At 42.0% G+C, this 20,809-nt stretch overlaps 1 protein-coding gene across 5 annotated transcripts in view; it reads left to right on the forward strand.

The window, feature by feature from the left end:
- The first annotated feature begins 3,134 nt into the window (after positions 1-3,134).
- LOC128701359 (leucine-rich melanocyte differentiation-associated protein) overlaps positions 3,135-20,809 on the forward strand; it is a 58,788-nt gene continuing 41,113 nt past the window's right edge. For 3 of the 5 annotated variants that reach the window (XM_053795053.2, XM_053795054.2, XM_053795055.2), the window contains exon 1: positions 3,136-3,932. In XM_053795053.2, the coding sequence (XP_053651028.1) occupies positions 3,642-3,932 (291 nt within the window). In that variant the 5' untranslated portion in view covers positions 3,136-3,641. Of the gene's footprint in view, positions 3,933-7,929; positions 8,431-20,809 lie in introns of those variants that run through there. The other 2 variants (XR_008408905.2, XM_053795056.2) reach the window with 2 other exon arrangements.

Raw genomic sequence — 20,809 nt, forward strand, 5'->3', positions numbered from 1 at the left:
GACATAAGTGCCTTTGACTGTATGATGAGCGGGTTGTGTGTTGTGAACGATACACGTTCTTCAATTTAATTATTAATTATGCTAATGACAAAGGACGACAGACGTCGTAATGTGATGGAATATTATATATCTGCAACGAAATTATTGGTATGTGTGTAATGAAATGACAAAATGGGTGCACTGTGTGAATGCGAAATATATATATACACATGAAGTATTGCGTGTGGTAGGAAGGCTTCAGTATTTACCGACGTGTGAAGGTCATGCACTGTTATGTTTTGTGATCACAGACTTACATCTTAGTAGTGGTTTTAATGATATGGGTGAAATATTTTTAGAAAGCTTGACTTATCCTGTTTTCTTAATACATATTGTTTTTTCATGGGAGCTCTATAGAGCCCGTAGGTTTAGGTTACCATTGAATTGATATATATTATAGGGTAATTGATGGATGACATAGGATTAGGTATTTGTGTTTTCACTGGTTGTGTTGTAAAGTGTTTGTAACATAGGTATATATTTATACCTTCCTGGAGAAGGTGATATGTTTGGGTGTTTAGTAGATATACGTTGTACATGAATCATGTAGAATTGAATTTTATATTATCTCAATACATTGAGTGATACTGAACGTATCATGTTGTTCAATATGGAATAATGGAAGTATTTCATACAATATACAGTTACATATAAAGATTGTTACGTGTCAGGTGGCTTGACACGCAAGAAGGGGGGGGGTAGTGTTTTCAGAATGTAAGGTGTACATTCCGTGGCAGGATGTACAATCAGGAATTAGATGTACTTGCCAAGGAGTCTTTAGGTTAGATTTAGTGTTCCAGACATAATGTCATTACTTCAAGGATTGGAGTGGTCATTGTTTAATGTACAGATTTGTCTTTCAGATGTAATATGTTAATTGAAAAGTACATGTACTATGCAGAATTTTTCATCACTGTTTTCACTATGTAATTTGTCGTTTATTTTTATGTACTATGTATGTCTTTTCAATAAAATATAAAAAAAAAAAAAACAGCATTCATCTCATCACGGTGCTTAGCGCTTCTTTTTGATTATAATAATAATAATAATCTCATCACGGTGGTCACTACCTGCATATCCGATGAGCTACAATGTGCCGACAACGATGGCGCAAACAGGACTGCCGCTTGTAGACTTGTAGGAGAAACTAGTGACAGCGATCATAGCTGTCATCACCAAATAAGACAACAAGACCCTGGTTCCTGGCTTTCATACAGCCATCTGATACTGGAGAGTCGGTGGTAACTCATTACCACAGCTGCCACGAGACGTTCCCAGGAGAAACCAGGTGGATATTTACTTCTCATACTTGTATTTGATTTGAAGGAATTTGTGAAAATAATCGTTGTATCACTACTTCAGACCAAAAATCTTTAATACATTTCGAAAGGTCGTGTAAATATTTGTGTTTAGCAGGTGTAATATATTAGGCAAATTTGAATATTTAAATTATTTCCCTCTGTTGATATATCTCTATTTCGAAGGAGCCGAGTGGTGATGGATCCTTAAATATCAGGACAGCCAGTTAGGGAGTGGAGAGTCGCGCATATTCATCACGTAATTTTTCTTACTGATTTTCATAATGCAAAATATTGTTAACACCTTGTGTCTTCTTGGTGCGAGGTGACACCTTCATGGAAAGCTACAGCTTCTTGATATCAACAAGAACAACCAGTGTCGTGTAACCACAAACATGGGTACCTGGTAGGACCAGCCCCTTCACTTGTTTTTCTTGCCACTCCAGGAGATGGGGGAGAGTTCTATGATGTTGGTGAATGACTTTTGATCCAAGGAATTAAAGCTACCCTCCCTAGGATCATCCCTGATTGCTTCCCACTTCGTAGGTGCTGTAAAACGATCTAGGGGTTTGGAACTTTCATATGAATTTAATAATATTAATAAATTGAACTTGAGTTTTGTGGACAACTGTGAAACTTGTTTGTTGAGATAAGAACTTGGCATTTCAAAATACTGAAGAGAGAAGCCTAGTGTTTTACAACAATTCATACACTGATAAAGAACATAGCATAAGCCTAGCCTAGACATGTACCTCCAAGCTAGGCTGGGTTCACCAGCGCCTGGAGGAATGAAAGGCAATAAGGTTCGATCCAAGGAAAACGAGAAGAGATCAAATTCCTTGAATAAATATCCCTCACTGGCGTCAAGTCACTCAGATCCAGAGGAAGAGTATAGCAGCTTTCATGGCATCTGTGATTTGCGTGGTAGGAATAAGCTCAGAATTGTAAGTGCAAGCTTGACATAAGGAATGACATTAAGTATGTGACAGTCAATAAGGCAAGAAATTGAAATGTTTCTGAGAAAATAGTCGGGGCTCTGGTGGCCTGGTGGTTAGGGCTCTGGTGGCCTGATGGTTAACGCTCTCGCTTCACACGGTGAGGGGGGCCTGGGTTCGATTCCCAGCCAGAGTAGAAACATTGGACGTGTTTCTTTCCACCTGTTGTCTATGTTCCCCATCAGTAAAATGGGTACCTGGGTGTTAGTCGACTGGTGTGGGTCGCATCCTGGGACACTGACCTAAGGAGGCCTGGTCACAGACCGGGCCGCGGGGGCGTTGACGTCATTCAATGACGGTGAATCATCCCAAAATAGTCGCCGACGTGGTTGATCGCCCCACATGGGTGGTCACCCCACAATAGTTGATGGCCCCACAGTGGTTAGTCGCCTCACAACGGGTGGTTGCTCCCTACAGTAACGGGTGACTCGAGCAAGATACTGGTTGTAATATAACCTTCAACAGTGTTTCCTGGACTTACACTGGATTTGCTCCATCAAGGCTAACTCGCATTTGTATTTCATAGTGTTACTTTCATGTTTTCTCAATCTTTTATACGCTAGTAAATCTATTCAATTGAATCCAGCCTAATAATATTAATTATCTCTAATTGTCATTGATTATTGCGTATAAAGGGAAGTATTGAACACATGCTTTAAGCTCTTTTTTAAATATTCATAATCTTGTTTGTTCATTAAGCGAATAAAAAGAGTATGTTATGAATCCTATCGGGAAAAACGGGTTCGGGTTGCTGGTGTAAATGAGCTGCGTGTAAGAGTGGTGGCGGGTAGCCTGTCTGTGACTAGTCTTACTCTGGTCTCCACAGCAGCAACACCAATTGCAAAGTAACGCCGGCAGTTAATTCTTCACGTCGCACCGAAATGTCGTCATAAGTTTTAGTTACCTATGTGCGGGTTATTTGTGTTTTGCCAGCAGTAAAAGCTATCTAAACGAGCAAAAAGTTAGCAAGTGGCTCTGTACTTTATAAGTATTGAGTTTCACTTACCGCGATGCTCCTCGTTCTCGTGAAGCAATTAAAAAAAAAACATTGGAACTCATACGTTATTAACTTCGAGTTCATATTGGAAATAAACATTAAGGTAGTAGTCTGAGATCATCGTGACTGATGTACCTTTATAAGAGAGTCCAAGTTGCCGCATGACTAATTGGCAACAATATTTGGTCTTGCTGAAAACATAACGTTATTTATATATAAATAAGACTTTCAACTTGGAATATAGTGCATACAAAAAATCTTAATACTGGAATCAGGCACGATGTGTATGAATAGGAGTGTGAGGTTAGGAGGATGTTAAGTCGTGAAGCCTGGCCTGTCCTTTACCTTGCCTATGTTAAAGCTCCTATCGCCTCGCACAGTGTCTGGGCTTCCACCGGGGACACCATACCTTGTGCTGTTGCACACACTGCCTCCCAAAGAGGCTTTGCCGGATTATCTTGCATTTCTCGCGAGTGTGGGACTTGTGGCGTACCCCTGAGAGTATTCAGAAAGTTTTGTACACTACACCAGCCGGGGGAGATGACTGCTCATCTGTGTATCACCACGTACAAGAGCCCCAAGCATGAGGTGCTTAAGTTGGAGGTAGGTGACGGGAGGCTCGCTGGCTGTAGTGTACTGCCAGGAGTCACCATCCTGGTTCATTAGTGCTTTATCTTGTAGAATGGTGACAAATATAAATTAGGTGTATTTCAAAAACGAATATTATTAATACTTGATATTGACCTCTGTAGATTGTGAATGCATGTTAATATTCTGTGAAGTTAGATATACGTTTACTTTAAAAAAATATCTTCGACAGTAGCATTCCCTTAGTTTGTTAATGGTATCTGTAAGAATCTAGATGCATTTGTGACTTGTGTTTATGAGAGACGGGGATTTGACATTCCATGATCTTGTTCCAGTACTTTATTGTGGTGTGAGAATTAAGTTTATTTTTTTACTCAGTTGAATTTACAAGCTAAAAGCTGCTCTTTTGCCTCGGCTCATTTCAAAGCCCAGCTTTACCTAAGGTATACTACCAGTTCCCTCTCTTCAGGATTCCACCCACAATAGTCATCAAACTCCTAGGTACTTATTGACTGCTAGGTGAACAAAAACATTGGGTGTAAGATCATTTACCCATAAATCTCGTCTAACTTGGGAATCAAACTCGAGTGCCTTTGCTTGTAAGCGGGGAGCTGTTATCACTCAACACACACTTGTTTAGTGATAAAGGATTTTGATGTTTCATTGCCAGAATTTATCGTAATGTGGCTAGTACTGTAGAAGCATGTTATTTATTTCATGAGCCTAGTATCCACAGGGAAAAGTTACTATATTGATGGGAAAACATTGAACCTGTACATGTCATACAGCGTTTGGGTATCGGAGGCTACCAGATTCGATCCAAAGAAAGCAAGGAACAAGTTCAATCAGGGACAAGATAGGCCCACTCAAAAGTTCCTCGGGTCAGCTCACTGACAGTGATAAGGAAATGTGTAGAATTTTTAACACATACTTCCTCTCAGTTTTTACACAGGAGGATACCAGTGATATTCCAGTAATGATAAATTATGTAGAACAGGACGATAATAAACTGTGCACTATTAGGGTCACAAGTGACATGGTCCTTAGGCAAATAGATAAATTAAAACCTAACAAATCCCCAGGCCCTGATGAACTGTATGCAAGGGTTCTAAAGGAATGTAAAGAGGAGCTTAGCACACCTTTGGCTAATCTTTTCAACATATCACTACAAACTGGCATGGTGCCAGATAAGTGGAAAATGGCAAATGTGATACCTATTTTCAAAACAGGTGACAGGTCCTTAGCTTCGAACTATAGACCAATAAGCCTAACCTCCATAGTGGGAAAATTTATGGAATCAATAATTGCCGAGGCAGTTCGTAGCCACCTTGAAAAGCATAAATTAATCAACGAATCTCAGCATGGTTTTACAAAGGGACGTTCCTGCCTTACGAATTTATTAACTTTTTTCACTAAGGTATTTGAGGAGGTAGATCATGGTAACGAATATGATATTGTGTATATGGACTTCAGTAAGGCTTTTGACAGGGTCCCACATCAGAGACTATTGAGGAAAATTAAAGCACATGGAATAGGAGGAGAAATTTTTTCCTGGATAGAGGCATGGTTGACAAATAGGCAGCAGAGAGTTTGCATAAATGGGGAGAAATCAGAGTGGGGAAGCGTCACGAGCGGTGTTCCACAGGGGTCAGTGTTGGGCCCCCTGCTGTTCACAATCTACATAAACGACATAGATGAGGGCATAAAGAGCGACATCGGCAAGTTTGCCGATGACACCAAAATAGGCCGTCGAATTCATTCTGACGAGGACATTCGAGCACTCCAGGAAGATTTGAATAGACTGATGCAGTGGTCGGAGAAGTGGCAGATGCAGTTTAATATAGACAAATGCAAAGTTCTAAATGTTGGACAGGACAATAACCATGCCACATATAAACTAAATAATGTAGATCTTAATATTACGGATTGCGAAAAAGATTTAGGAGTTCTGGTTAGCAGTAATCTGAAACCAAGACAACAGTGCATAAGTGTTCGCAATAAAGCTAATAGAATCCTTGGCTTCATATCAAGAAGCATAAATAATAGGAGTCCTCAGGTTGTTCTTCAACTCTATACATCCTTGGTTAGGCCTCATTTAGATTATGCTGCACAGTTTTGGTCACCGTATTACAGAATGGATATAAATTCTCTGGAAAATGTACAAAGGAGGATGACAAAGATGATCCCATGTATCAGAAACCTTCCCTATGAGGATAGACTAAGGGCCCTGAAACTGCACTCTCTAGAAAGACGTAGAATTAGGGGGGATATGATTGAGGTTTATAAGTGGAAGACAGGAATAAATAAAGGGGATGTAAATAGTGTGCTGATAATATCTAGCCTAGACAGGACTCGCAGCAATGGTTTTAAGTTGGAAAAATTCAGATTCAGGAGGGATATAGGAAAGTACTGGTTTGGTAATAGAGTTGTGGATGAGTGGAACAAACTCCCAAGTACCGTTATAGAGGCCAGAACGTTGTGTAGCTTTAAAAATAGGTTGGATAAATACATGAGTAGATGTGGGTGGGTGTGAGTTAGACCTGATAGCTTGTGCTAACGGGTCGGTTGCCGTGTTCCTCCCTTGAGTCAATGTGACCTGACCTGACTAGGTTGGGTGCATTGGCTTAAGCCGGTAGGGACTTGGACCTGCCTCGCATGGGCCAGTAGGCCTTCTGCAGTGTTCCTTCGTTCTTATGTTCTTATGTTCTTAAGTTTAATTCCTTGCGTTAACAACCCCTCACCCTCAGCTTAAGGTTTTAAGCCCAATATTGAATCTTGAATCTGGAGCCAGTTTTTTGGCGATTCCCTGATATGTACATTGTTTTCGTAAGAAGGCCTTTATGCTAGGAGATACTACAGGGATCGTGATATGGATATTTAAGGGAATTTTACAGGGATCTTACAAGGGATATTGTTTAGTGGGGATACTTTAAAGTTCATAGGGATATCGTTTAAAGGGGATACTGCAGGGTTTGTATGATCTTGTTGAAGGGGCACTACAGGATTAGTAAGAGGGATATTGTTTAAGGGGATACTAAAGGATGCTATAGGACGTGTAAGGAAGATCTCTTATAAGAAAGCCCCAAAACAACAGGTTCGTACGCAGACTCATGCAAATAAGGCGAGTCTATATATATATGGTCTTCCCCCTTCTCCTCCCTGGCTTAGACAAAGAAAGCAGCAACAACTCGGCGGGTTATGTAAGTGCCTCACCCAAGCCAGAAATTTGAGACGACGCCTAGCCAAGGGGAAGCAAAAGCGTAAATGCGCACCACGTAGATTTCTAAAAGCATTTCCACCTAAAAGCATTTCCAAAACCTCGTCCTTCACTACATTGTACAGATTGGGTTACTGAATGATCACAGAAAAAAAGGTGGCTTGATTGGTAGTGGTCTCGGCTGGCACATTGAGGGACCGTGGCTCGATTCCCGGACGTCTGGAAATAATGGCCCTGTTTCCTACACCTGCTGCTGCTAGTCACACAGCAGTAGGTAGTGTAGTGTAGGCAGCATTCTGAGTGAAAGGATTAAAAGAACCCATATATATTATATATATATATATATATATATATATATATATATATATATATATATATATATATATATATATATATATTTATATTATGTGTGTATGTATGTATGACCCCTGTTGGTTTAGCGTTCCTCATGAATGTAATATTGCCCTGTTTAATAACGTTTGCTGGCTTTTAGATCCTGTATGTGCGGGTCCGATATTGCCAACATTATTTTGTAAGGATAGGATCGTTTTGCTAGACTAACTAAGCCTATAATAATTTTTGCTGTAACTGCAAAATTCAGTTTCATCACTATCAGTTTTTCATGTTTATTTAGGGCAGTTTGTGATTTGCCACATTTTTGGGGATAGAATTTAATATGGTTTGAATCTTTCCACCATTATATTTTGTAAGGGATAGATGTATTTATTTTATCTTATCATAATTTACAGTTTCATAATTTTTAGATAAGCATTTTTAAATTGAAATTTAATTAGGTGATTACAAGTCAGATTTAAAATCTTCCAAGACTGCCAGGAATAATAGTACAAATTTTGACTCAGCAGATACATGAACACATGAAAAAGAAGTCTAATGTGACATAAAGATTATATCTGCCCTTATAAAATCCTGGAAGTTTTCGAAACAAATTATCCAGTGTATATAAAACAGGAATACAGATCAAGGTGTGGTGGAACTATCAATCCCCTTGTTCACAAGACGAGCTAAAAAGCAGTGTTTTATGTGATGGAAATAAAAGTATAACTCGGCTTATATAAATAGCAAGAGGAACTATTAGGATTGCAAGAAGCCCCACAAGGGAGGGAGAGCAGAGGAAGTATTATAGCAGGAGACGAAGGTGAGTGTGGGCTAGACTATAGTGGGACCCACAGAACTGTGGTGGCTGTCTTCCCTTCTCCACACCCGCAACCTTCACCAATGGCCATAAGTCTTCATGTGAACGATTTCAGTTTTGAAAGTCGCACCCCGACGTTGCATGTAAGTAATAAGAAAATGTTTGTGTTGGGTGTGATAATTTTGTATGTTGATGGATTCGGTCACATTTGACTTAGTCAAATATTGTCGCTGCATTTAATGTCCAAGTATTTTATGATGTGATTATATATGTACACAATGAATACATATTGTGACCGCATACATCACTGTTCTGTTTTCATGTTATATCAAGTTATTTTCCCTGTGTATTCAGCTAGTATTGGAAATCTTGGCAATGACACCAACTTTACTTCAAGGATAAAAATGAGTTATTAGCAACCTTGTACTACCAATAAGACCAGATCATTAAAGCTGGTCTTATTGGTTGGTCTTCCGTTGGTCTAGAGAAAGTTGGCCTATCATTTTTTTGAGTGTAAAATTTAAAAAATCTTATGTATTTTGCAGATTTATGAATAATACATTTTCTACATTTATTGGATGTTTAAGGTGATCTTAAAGAAACATAAATCAAGGAAAGAAGAACAGTGATTAATGTAAATTGCGATCAAGTTACGTTATGTAGTGGAAATGAATATCATGTAGAAAATTCGGAGCATAGAAATTAAAAGGCATTGTGAAGTAGTCAAGGGTATGATGTAGAGAGCTGAGGAGGGGTTATTGAAGTGGGTTAGGCATGTAGAAAGAATGGACAGGAATAGGTTTATAAATCTGGGGTGGAAGAGGAAGGGGTCGTCCCAGGAATGGTTGGAGGAAAGAGGTACAAGAGACTGAGTTTCAGGGGCTTGAGCATCCAGGAGGCTCGTGTGAGCGTGTTAGGAGTGAATAGAGACAAGTAATTTTTAATGGACCTGCTACTGGAGTAGGATCCAGGTGACTTTTATGAAGGCATTCAGGGAAACCTGTTGTTAGCTGGACTTGAGTCCTGGAGGTGGTACGGCAATGCCTTCGTTGTGAAGGAGGGGTGGGGATGTTGCAGTCAGATTCAGATTCTCAGATTCTCATGTCAGCTCACTTCTAGAAAGACGGCGATTGAGTGAATGCAATTTCTTTGGATGACCCTTGCCTTGGCAGGAGATGGCTATTATGATTAAAAAGAAACTAATGGAAATGGGAGAAAGTGAGATCAGGCCACGAAGAATGTAGACCGACAAATTATTGAAAATATCAGAGCAAGACCTAGGAGTTATTGTTAAAAAATAAATGTAACGGGAAGATCATTTAAACTTTTTCGTATGCTAAACTGGCAGACTATACAATAGTTTTTAATTATATGAATAGAGAATGCTGATAAAGTTGTTTACAGTATATATTATGCCATTAATTGGCTTAATTGGTTGTGTTGTGTCCACACCTGGACACCTCAAAAAATTAATGGATAAGTTAGAAATCTGTCTGAAAAGAGGGAGAGGTTTTTTAGTGCCAGGAAGGAAAAAAAACTGGCAGGAAATGGCAGAAATCGTACACCAAATCCAGTCATTCCTGGAGTGGAACCACAGTCGATGGCCTCCACTCCAAACCAACAGATACAGATACTAATGCCGGAAAAAAAATCCCCCCCCCCCAGTACCAACAATACCACCAGTCCGATAACATTCTTCTTTGCAAATATACAGGGTCTAAAGCCAGCAACAAACAACAAAATACCTTTCATCTGTGGACTGCTTGCAGAGGCAAAGGCAATGTTCGCGGCTTTCACTGAGACCCACATAAAGGATCACTTGGACAACGAAATATGGATCCCAGGTTACAACCTATACAGATGTGACAGAGTGAACAGGCAAAAGGGGGGGGGGGGTTGGCCTGTACATTGCAGAGTCACCTGTTTGCACAGAACTGCTTAATGCCTCAAATGATGTAGTGGAAGTTTTAGCAGTAAAGGTCGAGAACCAAAACCTAGTCATTGTGGTAGTCTACAAGCCTCCGGATGCAACATCCCAGCAATTCCAGGAACAGCTGTTAAAAATTGACCACTGTCTGGAAAATCTTCCAGCTCCTGCACCCAACATCTTGCTCCTGGGGGATTTCAACTTAAGGCACCTAAAATGGAGGAATATAGCAAATAATATTGTTGCAGTAATAACACCAGGAGGCAGCTCTGATGAAAACTCACACTCGCACGAGCTTTTAAATCTCTGCACAAAATTCAATTTAAACCAGCAAATAATAGAGCCTACTAGACTGGAGAATACACTAGACCTCATCTTCACTAACAATGATGATCTGATAAGAAATGTCACCATATCAAAAACAATATACTCAGATCACAACATAATTGAGGTTCAGACATGTATGCGTGGAGCCCCAGACCGACAAAATGAGACTAGTCACGAGGGAGCATTCACCAAATTCAACTTCAATAACAAAAACATAAAGTGGGACCAAGTAAACCAAGTCCTAACCGATATAAGCTGGGAAGATACACTAAGCAACACAGACCCCAACTTATCCCTAGAACAGATTAACTCTGTGGCACTCGATGTATGCACAAGGCTTATTCCTCTAAGAAAAAGGAGGAGTAGATGTAAAATAGAAAGAGACAGGCGACGGAAAAGAATAACAGAGCGGCTAAAAGAGGTCAATATATCTGAAATGCGTAGGGAGACACTGGTCAGAGAAATAGCAAGCATCGAACTTAAGCTAAAAGAATCCTTTAGGAGTCAGGAATCGCGGGAAGAACTAAAAGCCATAAATGAAATCGAAAGAAACCCAAAGTATTTCTTCTCCTATGCCAAATCAAAATCGAGAACAACGTCCAGTATTGGGCCCCTACTTAAACAAGATGGGTCCTACACAGATGACAGCAAGGAAATGAGTGAGCTACTCAAGTCCCAATATGACTCAGTTTTTAGCAAGCCGCTAACCAGACTGAGAGTCGAAGATCAAAATGAATTTTTTATGAGAGAGCCACAAAATTTGATTAACACAAGCCTATCCGATGTTATCCTGACGCCAAATGACTTAGAACAGGCGATAAATGACATGCCCATGCACTCTGCCCCAGGGCCAGACTCATGGAACTCTGTGTTCATCAAGAACTGCAAGAAGCCCCTATCACGAGCCTTTTCCATCCTATGGAGAGGGAGCATGGACACGGGGGTCGTCCCTCAGTTACTAAAAACAACAGACATAGCCCCACTCCACAAAGGGGGCAGTAAAGCAATAGCAAAGAACTACAGACCAATAGCACTAACATCCCATATCATAAAAATCTTTGAAAGGGTCCTAAGAAGCAAGATCACCACCCATCTAGAAACCCATCAGTTACACAACCCAGGGCAACATGGGTTTAGAACAGGTCGCTCCTGTCTGTCTCAACTATTGGATCACTACGACAAGGTCCTAAATGCACTAGAAGACAAAAAGAATGCAGATGTAATATATACAGACTTTGCAAAAGCCTTCGACAAGTGTGACCATGGCGTAATAGCGCACAAAATGCGTGCTAAAGGAATAACAGGAAAAGTCGGTCGATGGATCTATAATTTCCTCACTAACAGAACACAGAGAGTAGTCGTCAACAGAGTAAAGTCCGAGGCAGCTACGGTGAAAAGCTCTGTTCCACAAGGCACAGTACTAGCTCCCATCTTGTTCCTCATCCTCATATCCGACATAGACAAGGATGTCAGCCACAGCACCGTGTCTTCCTTTGCAGATGACACCCGAATCTGCATGACAGTGTCTTCCATTGCAGACACTGCAAGGCTCCAGGCGGACATCAACCAAATCTTTCAGTGGGCTGCGGAAAACAATATGAAGTTCAACGATGAGAAATTTCAATTACTCAGATATGGTAAACATGAGGAAATTAAATCTTCATCAGAGTACAAAACAAATTCTGGCCACAAAATAGAGCGAAACACCAACGTCAAAGACCTGGGAGTGATTATGTCGGAGGATCTCACCTTCAAGGACCATAACATTGTATCAATCGCATCTGCTAGAAAAATGACAGGATGGATAATGAGAACCTTCAAAACTAGGGAGGCCAAGCCCATGATGACACTCTTCAGGTCACTTGTTCTATCTAGGCTGGAATATTGCTGCACTCTAACAGCACCTTTCAAGGCAGGTGAAATTGCCGACCTAGAAAATGTACAGAGAACTTTCACGGCGCGCATAACGGAGATAAAACACCTCAATTACTGGGAGCGCTTGAGGTTTCTAAACCTGTATTCCCTGGAACGCAGGAGGGAGAGATACATGATTATATACACCTGGAAAATCCTAGAGGGACTAGTACCGAACTTGCACACGAAAATCACTCACTACGAAAGCAAAAGACTTGGCAGACGATGCACCATCCCCCCAATGAAAAGCAGGGGTGTCACTAGCACGTTAAGAGACCATACAATAAGTGTCAGGGGCCCGAGACTGTTCAACTGCCTCCCAGCACACATAAGGGGGATTACCAACAGACCCCTGGCAGTCTTCAAGCTGGCACTGGACAAGCACCTAAAGTCAGTTCCTGATCAGCCGGGCTGTGGCTCGTACGTTGGTTTGCGTGCAGCCAGCAGCAACAGCCTGGTTGATCAGGGGCTGATCCACCAGGAGGCCTGGTCACAGACCGGGCCGCGGGGGCGTTGACCCCCGAAACTCTCTCCAGGTAAACTCCAGGTAAATAGCTACCCGAGTTAAAAATTACGAGTTACCATAAGACTGACTGCAACAAAGATGCCTGTGCTGCCTGATAAAAAGGAAAAGAAGAGACATGATAACCACACACAAAAGATCATAGCAGAATAGATCATGACTATCTCGTAGGACCTGCAATAGAATAGCAAGTAGCCACAGTTGTAAATTGGGGACAACGTGGGGGTCTGAGGTTTACTATAAAATTGTTCTTCACAAAGTGATTGACTAATGGAATGATTAAACATAGTAAGTTCTGCAACCAATGGAAATTTTAGAAAGTTATTTAATTAGCAAATTATTGCATATAGAATACAGTGAACTAACACACAAAAACTCACATGCAAATTTACTTTTTTACATACATTAAATACTGCAAATAGTTTATAGAATCTCCCTTCAAATGAAGCGAATTAATGTCAGTCAAGGTTTCACGATCCTAGGGATTGGAGCGGTCCTCCCCTTCCCTGAATCAAACCTGATTGTTTACAATTTCCTAGGCTCTGTATGATCCAAACTGCCTTAACACTTCCTCATGTATATATTATTATAGGATCTCTAATCTCCATTATGGTAAGGACACAGGATGCACAGGCAGGTGGGCCCCCACTTTACAGCGCTTTACTTTATGGTGTTTCGCTAATGCAGCACTTTTAAATTATACCCATTCTTCATTTATTCAGTCTTCCTACAGTAAATATATTCACCACTCACAATATGCTAAGGACGAAAATATTTTAAGGTAGGTAATGTGTGTACTGTATATGCATTTTTTTAGGCCTAGCTTTGTTAATATATGATAGCGTAAACATGTCATCAGACGTTTATATGGATTTGAAAGTGAAAAAAAGGCTAATGTTTCACTTTACATTTTTTTTTATTTATTTAAAATACAATATATAGCTTAACATAAAAAACCCTTAAACAAGGGTTGATACACATTTAATATAAACATATTTTGAAACACAATCCCTCAGAACGTACAATAGCAAATAACAAACACAATATTAACAGACACAAAGAGGTTACACAAATATACTAGAAAATATCGCTTGTGACAAATCATAACATTAAGAAAGATGGGTAATCTTAACCCTATTTACACAAGAACAACAAGGACATAACATGTAGGTGACCCCTGTAACAGGTTCAATAATACAATTAAATCCATAATCCCTTCAGGTATACACTATTTACATAATATTACTGTGACATATTGCCAATGCACAATACAATACAATAAGAATATTACGATAAATATATAAATATATCGGTTACTCACAACCTACACAAATATGAAAGGACCTACATCACAATCTCATGATAAAACAAAGTACATACTCTTACTCATCTAACCCCCCAGTACATAAGTTCCCTACAGTCACACATACTCGCCTTACCACAAGTCTTACGAGTTAGCCACAAAACTAGAAAAGCCATATGCATTCCGCACTCATCTACAGGCTATACACATTATATAATATAGAAATAAAATGCTCGGCACAAACACACAAAACCCCGTTTGCCAGGCCAAAGCCTAAAGGTAAATCAAGTACTTCAACAAAGAAAGAAGGCAGTAGACTCTGACATAAGACATCTATAACACATTATATAACTGCACCACCACATCCTCTCACACAACCACATTTACCTCAACCACACATTACACAGATACACACAGCAACACAGCCCTTGTGCATACCCAACCCTAGAGACGAGCCCGTTCCATCCCCTGAACTTCAACTCCCCCCCCCCCTTTCACAACGTTAACAATGCTCTCACACTCATACTACAGTACCCTGCTGAAAAAGCCTGGTCCCAGCGACTTCCATATATTTCTCGATTACAACACAACGTTCTATAAATGCGCACCTCCCAATCCCCATTCCCTCTCATCGCCCAGGATACAAAAACAAAATCCGCAATTATATATGTGATTGCACGTTGCACAGGCACCTCGACGCCTCCCACGTCCAAACTTAATGCCCTCAATACTGATATCCCGCCTCCTCCCACTGTCCTCAGAACCTTACCCATCCATTCCCTGATACTCCCCAAATTATCACAAAAAATACACTACATGAAACGCCGTCTCCTCATCCCCACACACCCGACACGCACCCCCACCATCAACCCTCTTTCCTTAAGTGTAGCACCCGACGGCAGTATATCATGGAGAAAACGGAAAAATACCTCTCGCACATTTGGACGCACGCTCATCAACCGTAATCTCTCCCATATATCCTTCCACGCATACATAGGGTAGATACTCTCAGCCTTCGCAACTACCGTCGCCCTTACAACACGCTCTAAAACACCCACTCGAACTTTATTAGGGTCCTGTGCATGCAGCAACGCCTGCAACACGTCTTCACACACCTTTCATCTCCACCCCTCCCCACCACATTTGCACCTCTTCATGTAAGTCATTCATGCCCCTCCCCGCTTGACCCCGCACATGGCATAACCCCCACTTCAAATAAATACACTTGACTCTTAACCGTAAATCAATCAACCCCAATCCTCCACTGTTGACCGGTAAAGTAACCACACTCCTACTCAACCATTCACACCCAGAACCCCAAAGAAAATGGAAAACCCTCTTTAACAGCCTCGTAACATCTGGACCTGCTAACGGATATACCGCAGCCAAGTGCCAGACTTTACTGTATAACAACACATTCACAACAATCGCATGCTGATGTACTGTCAAATGAGTTGGTCTCAACCCATCCAAGCGCCCCACCACTCGATCCACAACAAGTCCAGAATTAACCATCCTCGCCTCTCTCGCACTACCCATATACACTATCCCACACACTTTTATCCTGTCCACCATATTCCAACATACATTCCATCCCCAACTCTCTCTTCCCACCCAATCTCTTAAAACCAGTAACTTTTATTTTTCCACATTAACTCTTAAACCGGTAACCCCCGCGAAATTATCAATAACATCTCCAACCGCACGTAAACTCCTCAGCGTTCGCACGAGTATTGTCGTGTCATCCATGTACCCTATTATTCCCTGCTCTCCACTTCCTACTCCCCAATCCACCTCCATACACGCTTCCACCTTTCTATAGAAAGGGTCTGTTAAACAGGCAAACAACAATCGAGACTGGGGACAACCCTGCCTAATACCCCAACCCATGGATACCCACTTCCCCAATTCCCATTTACTTGTACACACACTCCCACACCTGTATACAATGTCTCTGCCCAACGCACCACCTCCTCCTCAAAACCCTGCCTCCTTAATATGTACCACAACACCTCACGTTCTACACTATCATACGCCGCCTGCCAATCTAACACTAAGACACCCCCCCTGCTCCCCTCCCGACCCTTCCACAAAATTCTTTATAATACTATGCCCGTCATACATTGTCCTCCCAGACACACCATATTGCCCTCTCGCAACCACTCTATCCACCACACACTTCAGCCTATTTCCTAAAATTTTTGCAAAAATCTTACATTCAGAACACAGCAATGATATTATCCTAAAGTCCCGCACCGTGTCTTGTCGCTTACCTTTTGGCACTAAAACCACAACCGCAGTTACTTGCATCCTGCCCATCCTCCCCTCCCTTTTCATCGTATTCATTAGTTCTACTAAGAAGGACTTCAACACATTCCAATGGCTCACATAAAACTCGCAGGGCAAGCCATCCAAACCTGGTGCTTTACCTCGTGCCATCCCCTCTAAAGCCCTCCACACCTCCCCTTCTTCAATATCCTCTCCCAACGCCATGCGATCACTGCCACTTACCACACAAGATACATTCTCCCCCAACCCCCCGAAAGCCCTCACATCCACCCCTACACTCGATAAATTTCTTCCAAACCACCTATCCACGTAATCACTCATCGTCTCCGTTGTTCTTAACTTCTGTCCCGCCCTATATCCACCTAAGTCCTCATGTACCACCAGCCTATCAATTTCTATAGCCATACAGTGCTGCCTCTGTCCCCGTAACACACAGGCCGATGGACGATCACCCCACACCGCCTCTTCAAATCCACCCTGCACTCTCACCGCATCAAATCTGTCATTCTGCAAATCTCGAATCCTCCCTTTTAACAACTCGATTTCCTCCATGAGATACTGCCCTGCCTGCACGCCCCTCTCATAACAACCTTGCAACCTACCCTCGAAATACTGCTGCAACCCATACGTCATCCAACCCTGGTACTTTCCCCATCGCACATAAAACCGCCGGATCCTCTCCTTAGCTACCCCATCCCACCACCCCAGCAAATAAACTTACGCTTAACACTGACAAAACCTACTATATTATGTTTGGTAGCAGAACAGGAGATGCACAAATTAACATTAAGATCGACAACACACTAATTACCAGACATAATGAGGGCAAATTCCTAGGCCTATACCTTGACAACAACCTGAATTTCAGCACCCATATCCAACACATAACCAAAAAAGTATCCAAAACAATTGGGATCCTCTCCAAGATACGATACTACGTGCCGCAAAATGCCCTTCTCACACTATACCACTCACTTATTTATCCATACCTCACCTATGCTATTTGTGCTTGGGGATCAACTGCAGCAACACACCTAAAGCCAATAATAACCCAACAAAAAGCTGCAGTAAGAATAATCACTAAATCCCATCCCTGGCAACACACCCCCCACTCTTCATAGATCTAAACTTACTCCCAGTTCAGTACATCCACACTTACTACTGTGCAATCTACATCTACAGGACCTTAAACTCCAATATCAACCTTGACCTAAAACGCTTTCTTGATAGTTGTGACAGAACCCACAGGCATAACACCGGACACAAACATCTCTACGACATTTCCCGTGTCCGACTAAACCTTTATAAAAATTCAATGTATGTCAAAGGCCCTAAAATCTGGAACACCCTACCTGAGAACTCTAGAACTGCAGACACATTCATCACCTTCAAAACTACCATTAGAAAACATCTTATCTCCCTGATACACCCCGTCAACTAACTACACGAATACCACTTGGTGGTTCACACTTACACTCACTCACCCATTTGACCATAAACTGAAATATTAATCTCAATCTTAAAATAATGAATCCTGTGATACTCCAATACTGAAACTATGTACTGTGCCAAAACAAAAGCATTCACATTGCTAAACTCACAAACTAGTATTTAGTCACTTAGCCATAATACCAACTTACCTCATAATTTGTAATATTTTAAAATTAAGATTTAAACTAAGTCTGCCCGAAATGCCTAGCCATGCTAGGTGTTTTAGTGGTACACTCTGTAATCATTATTTTACTACATGTAAACCACACAATAACCAAATTCTGTAAACTCAGCATTGTAATCCTTACAGAGAATAAACTTTGAATTGAATTGAATTGAAGTCACCCACATCCCTACCCTCTCGCCACAAATTCTCCCACATTGTCCTAAAATCTAACCCCGCCTCCTCCACCCCAAGAAGCCTCACATTTAATTTCCAATACCCTGGATACCTCTTAGGTAAGCTGGCCCAAGTCAAGTCCGTATAAACAGCTCTATGATCCATGTATACGGCATCTACCATACGCACACACATCACCCACACACTTCTCGTCACATATAACCTATCTAGCCTGGCCACGTATCCCTGTCTATGAAACGTATGCTCAACCATCAGGTCTCCACCTCCAATAACATCCCTTAACCCCATGCCCAGCAAAAGATCCCTTAGGCTAACCAAAAAACACCCTGCCCCCCGTGGCTCCGCATCCTTTCTACGTACTATACAATTCCAATCACCGCCTACGATTGTTACCGAGGGAAGAGATCTCAAATAATAAATCGAAACATCATGCACAAATTCATTCTTCACCCGTACATCATGCTCCGCCAGCGCATACACACAAACCACTGCCAGTTGCTCACCCCTCCACCATCCATCTACCCAGAGTACCCTACCCTCCTCCCCTCCCTCACATCTAATTACAACAAACGGGCTCATCTCCCAAATCAGGATCCCAACCCCACCCTTTAAACGTTCCAAATGTGCCACAAACACACGATATCCAACCACATTCAATTCCCGACCAACCTTAAAGTTATGCTCCTGCACAAACACAATATCTATGGCATAACACCTCAAAAACCCCTAGAGCCACAAACGCTTCACATTTGCACACATCCCATTTACATTCACAGTCATACACCTGAAACCTTCTTGAAGGGTTTTACACGCTGCCCTGGAACTTCTTTCATAGACGCATTACCAGCCTTCCTACTCTTCCCACCACGCTCTCCACTGTGAGTGCTATTCCCCCCCCTGGTCGAACACCTGACTGGACACACCTGTGGCGCCTCCACTCACCACGTCGGCCCACGGTTTCTTCCCCGGCCTCTGCGCCGGGGTCAAGACATCATCGGAATCAGAGTGCGTTGCCGCCCTCTTTCGCCGAACACTCTGCATCCATTGTCTGGTCGGGGGATGCCTCACAATGTACCTCTGCCGCCACCTTGACCACGGTCACCACTCCCGTAGAAGCGGCACCCGCAGTCAGCTGACTGCCTCTCCTCTCGTCATCATTCTTCTCTGGTCCGTCCACCGACTGTACATCATCCCCAGCTCTCGTCGTCTCCAAAAACCTGTCCGTCAACTGCTCTGAAGCCACATCCTCCGCTCGTTCCTCTCCACTCAACTTGGTCTCCCCTTCCACCAAAGCGGAGACCATAGAGCCTACAGGCATTGATGGGCTCGACCCCACCGTCGGGAACTCTCCACCTCCTCGCTCCAAGAAGAACTATGGCCCTTTGCAGGTGTCCCGCAGAGGCAAAGGCAATGTTCGCGGCTTTCACTGAGACCCACATAAAGGATCACTTGGACAACGAAGTATGGATCCCAGGTTACAACCTATACAGATGTGACAGAGTGAACAGGCAAAAGGGGGGGGTTGGCCTGTACATTGCAGAGTCACTTGTTTGCACAGAACTGCTTAATGCCTCAAATGACGTAGTGGAAGTTTTAGCAGTAAAGGTCGAGAACCAAAACCTAGTCATTGTGGTAGTCTACAAGCCTCCGGATGCAACATCCCAGCAATTCCAGGAACAGCTGTTAAAAATTGACCACTGTCTGGAAAATCTTCCAGCTCCTGCACCCAACATCTTGCTCCTGGGGGATTTCAACTTAAGGCACCTAAAATGGAGGGATATAGCAAATAATATTGTTGCAGAAATAACACCAGGAGGCAGCTCTGATGAAAACTCACACTCACACGAGCTTTTAAATCTCTGCACAAAATTCAATTTAAACCAGCAAATAATAGAGCCTACAAGACTGGAGAATACACTAGACCTCATCTTCACTAACAATGATGATCTGATAAGAAATGTCACCATATCAAAAACAATATACTCAGATCACAACATAATTGAGGTTCAGACATGTATGCATGGAGCCCCAGACCGACAAAATGAGACTAGTCATGAGGGAGCATTCACCAAATTCAACTTCAATAACAAAAACATAAAGTGGGACCAAGTAAACCAAGTCCTAACCGATATAAGCTGGGAAGATATACTAAGCAACACAGACCCAAACTTATGCCTAGAACAGATTAACTCGGTGGCACTCGATGTATGCACAAGGCTTATTCCTCTAAGAAAAAGGAGGAGTAGATGTAAAATAGAAAGAGACAGGCGCTCCCTTTACAGGCGACGGAAAAGAATAACAGAGCGGCTAAAAGAGGTCAATATATCTGAAATGCGCAGGGAGACACTGGTCAGAGAAATAGCAAGCATCGAACTTAAGCTAAAAGA

The sequence above is a fragment of the Cherax quadricarinatus genome, chromosome 72, assembly GCF_038502225.1.
Source record: "Cherax quadricarinatus isolate ZL_2023a chromosome 72, ASM3850222v1, whole genome shotgun sequence".
In the NCBI taxonomy this organism is placed as follows: Eukaryota; Metazoa; Arthropoda; class Malacostraca; order Decapoda; family Parastacidae; genus Cherax; species Cherax quadricarinatus.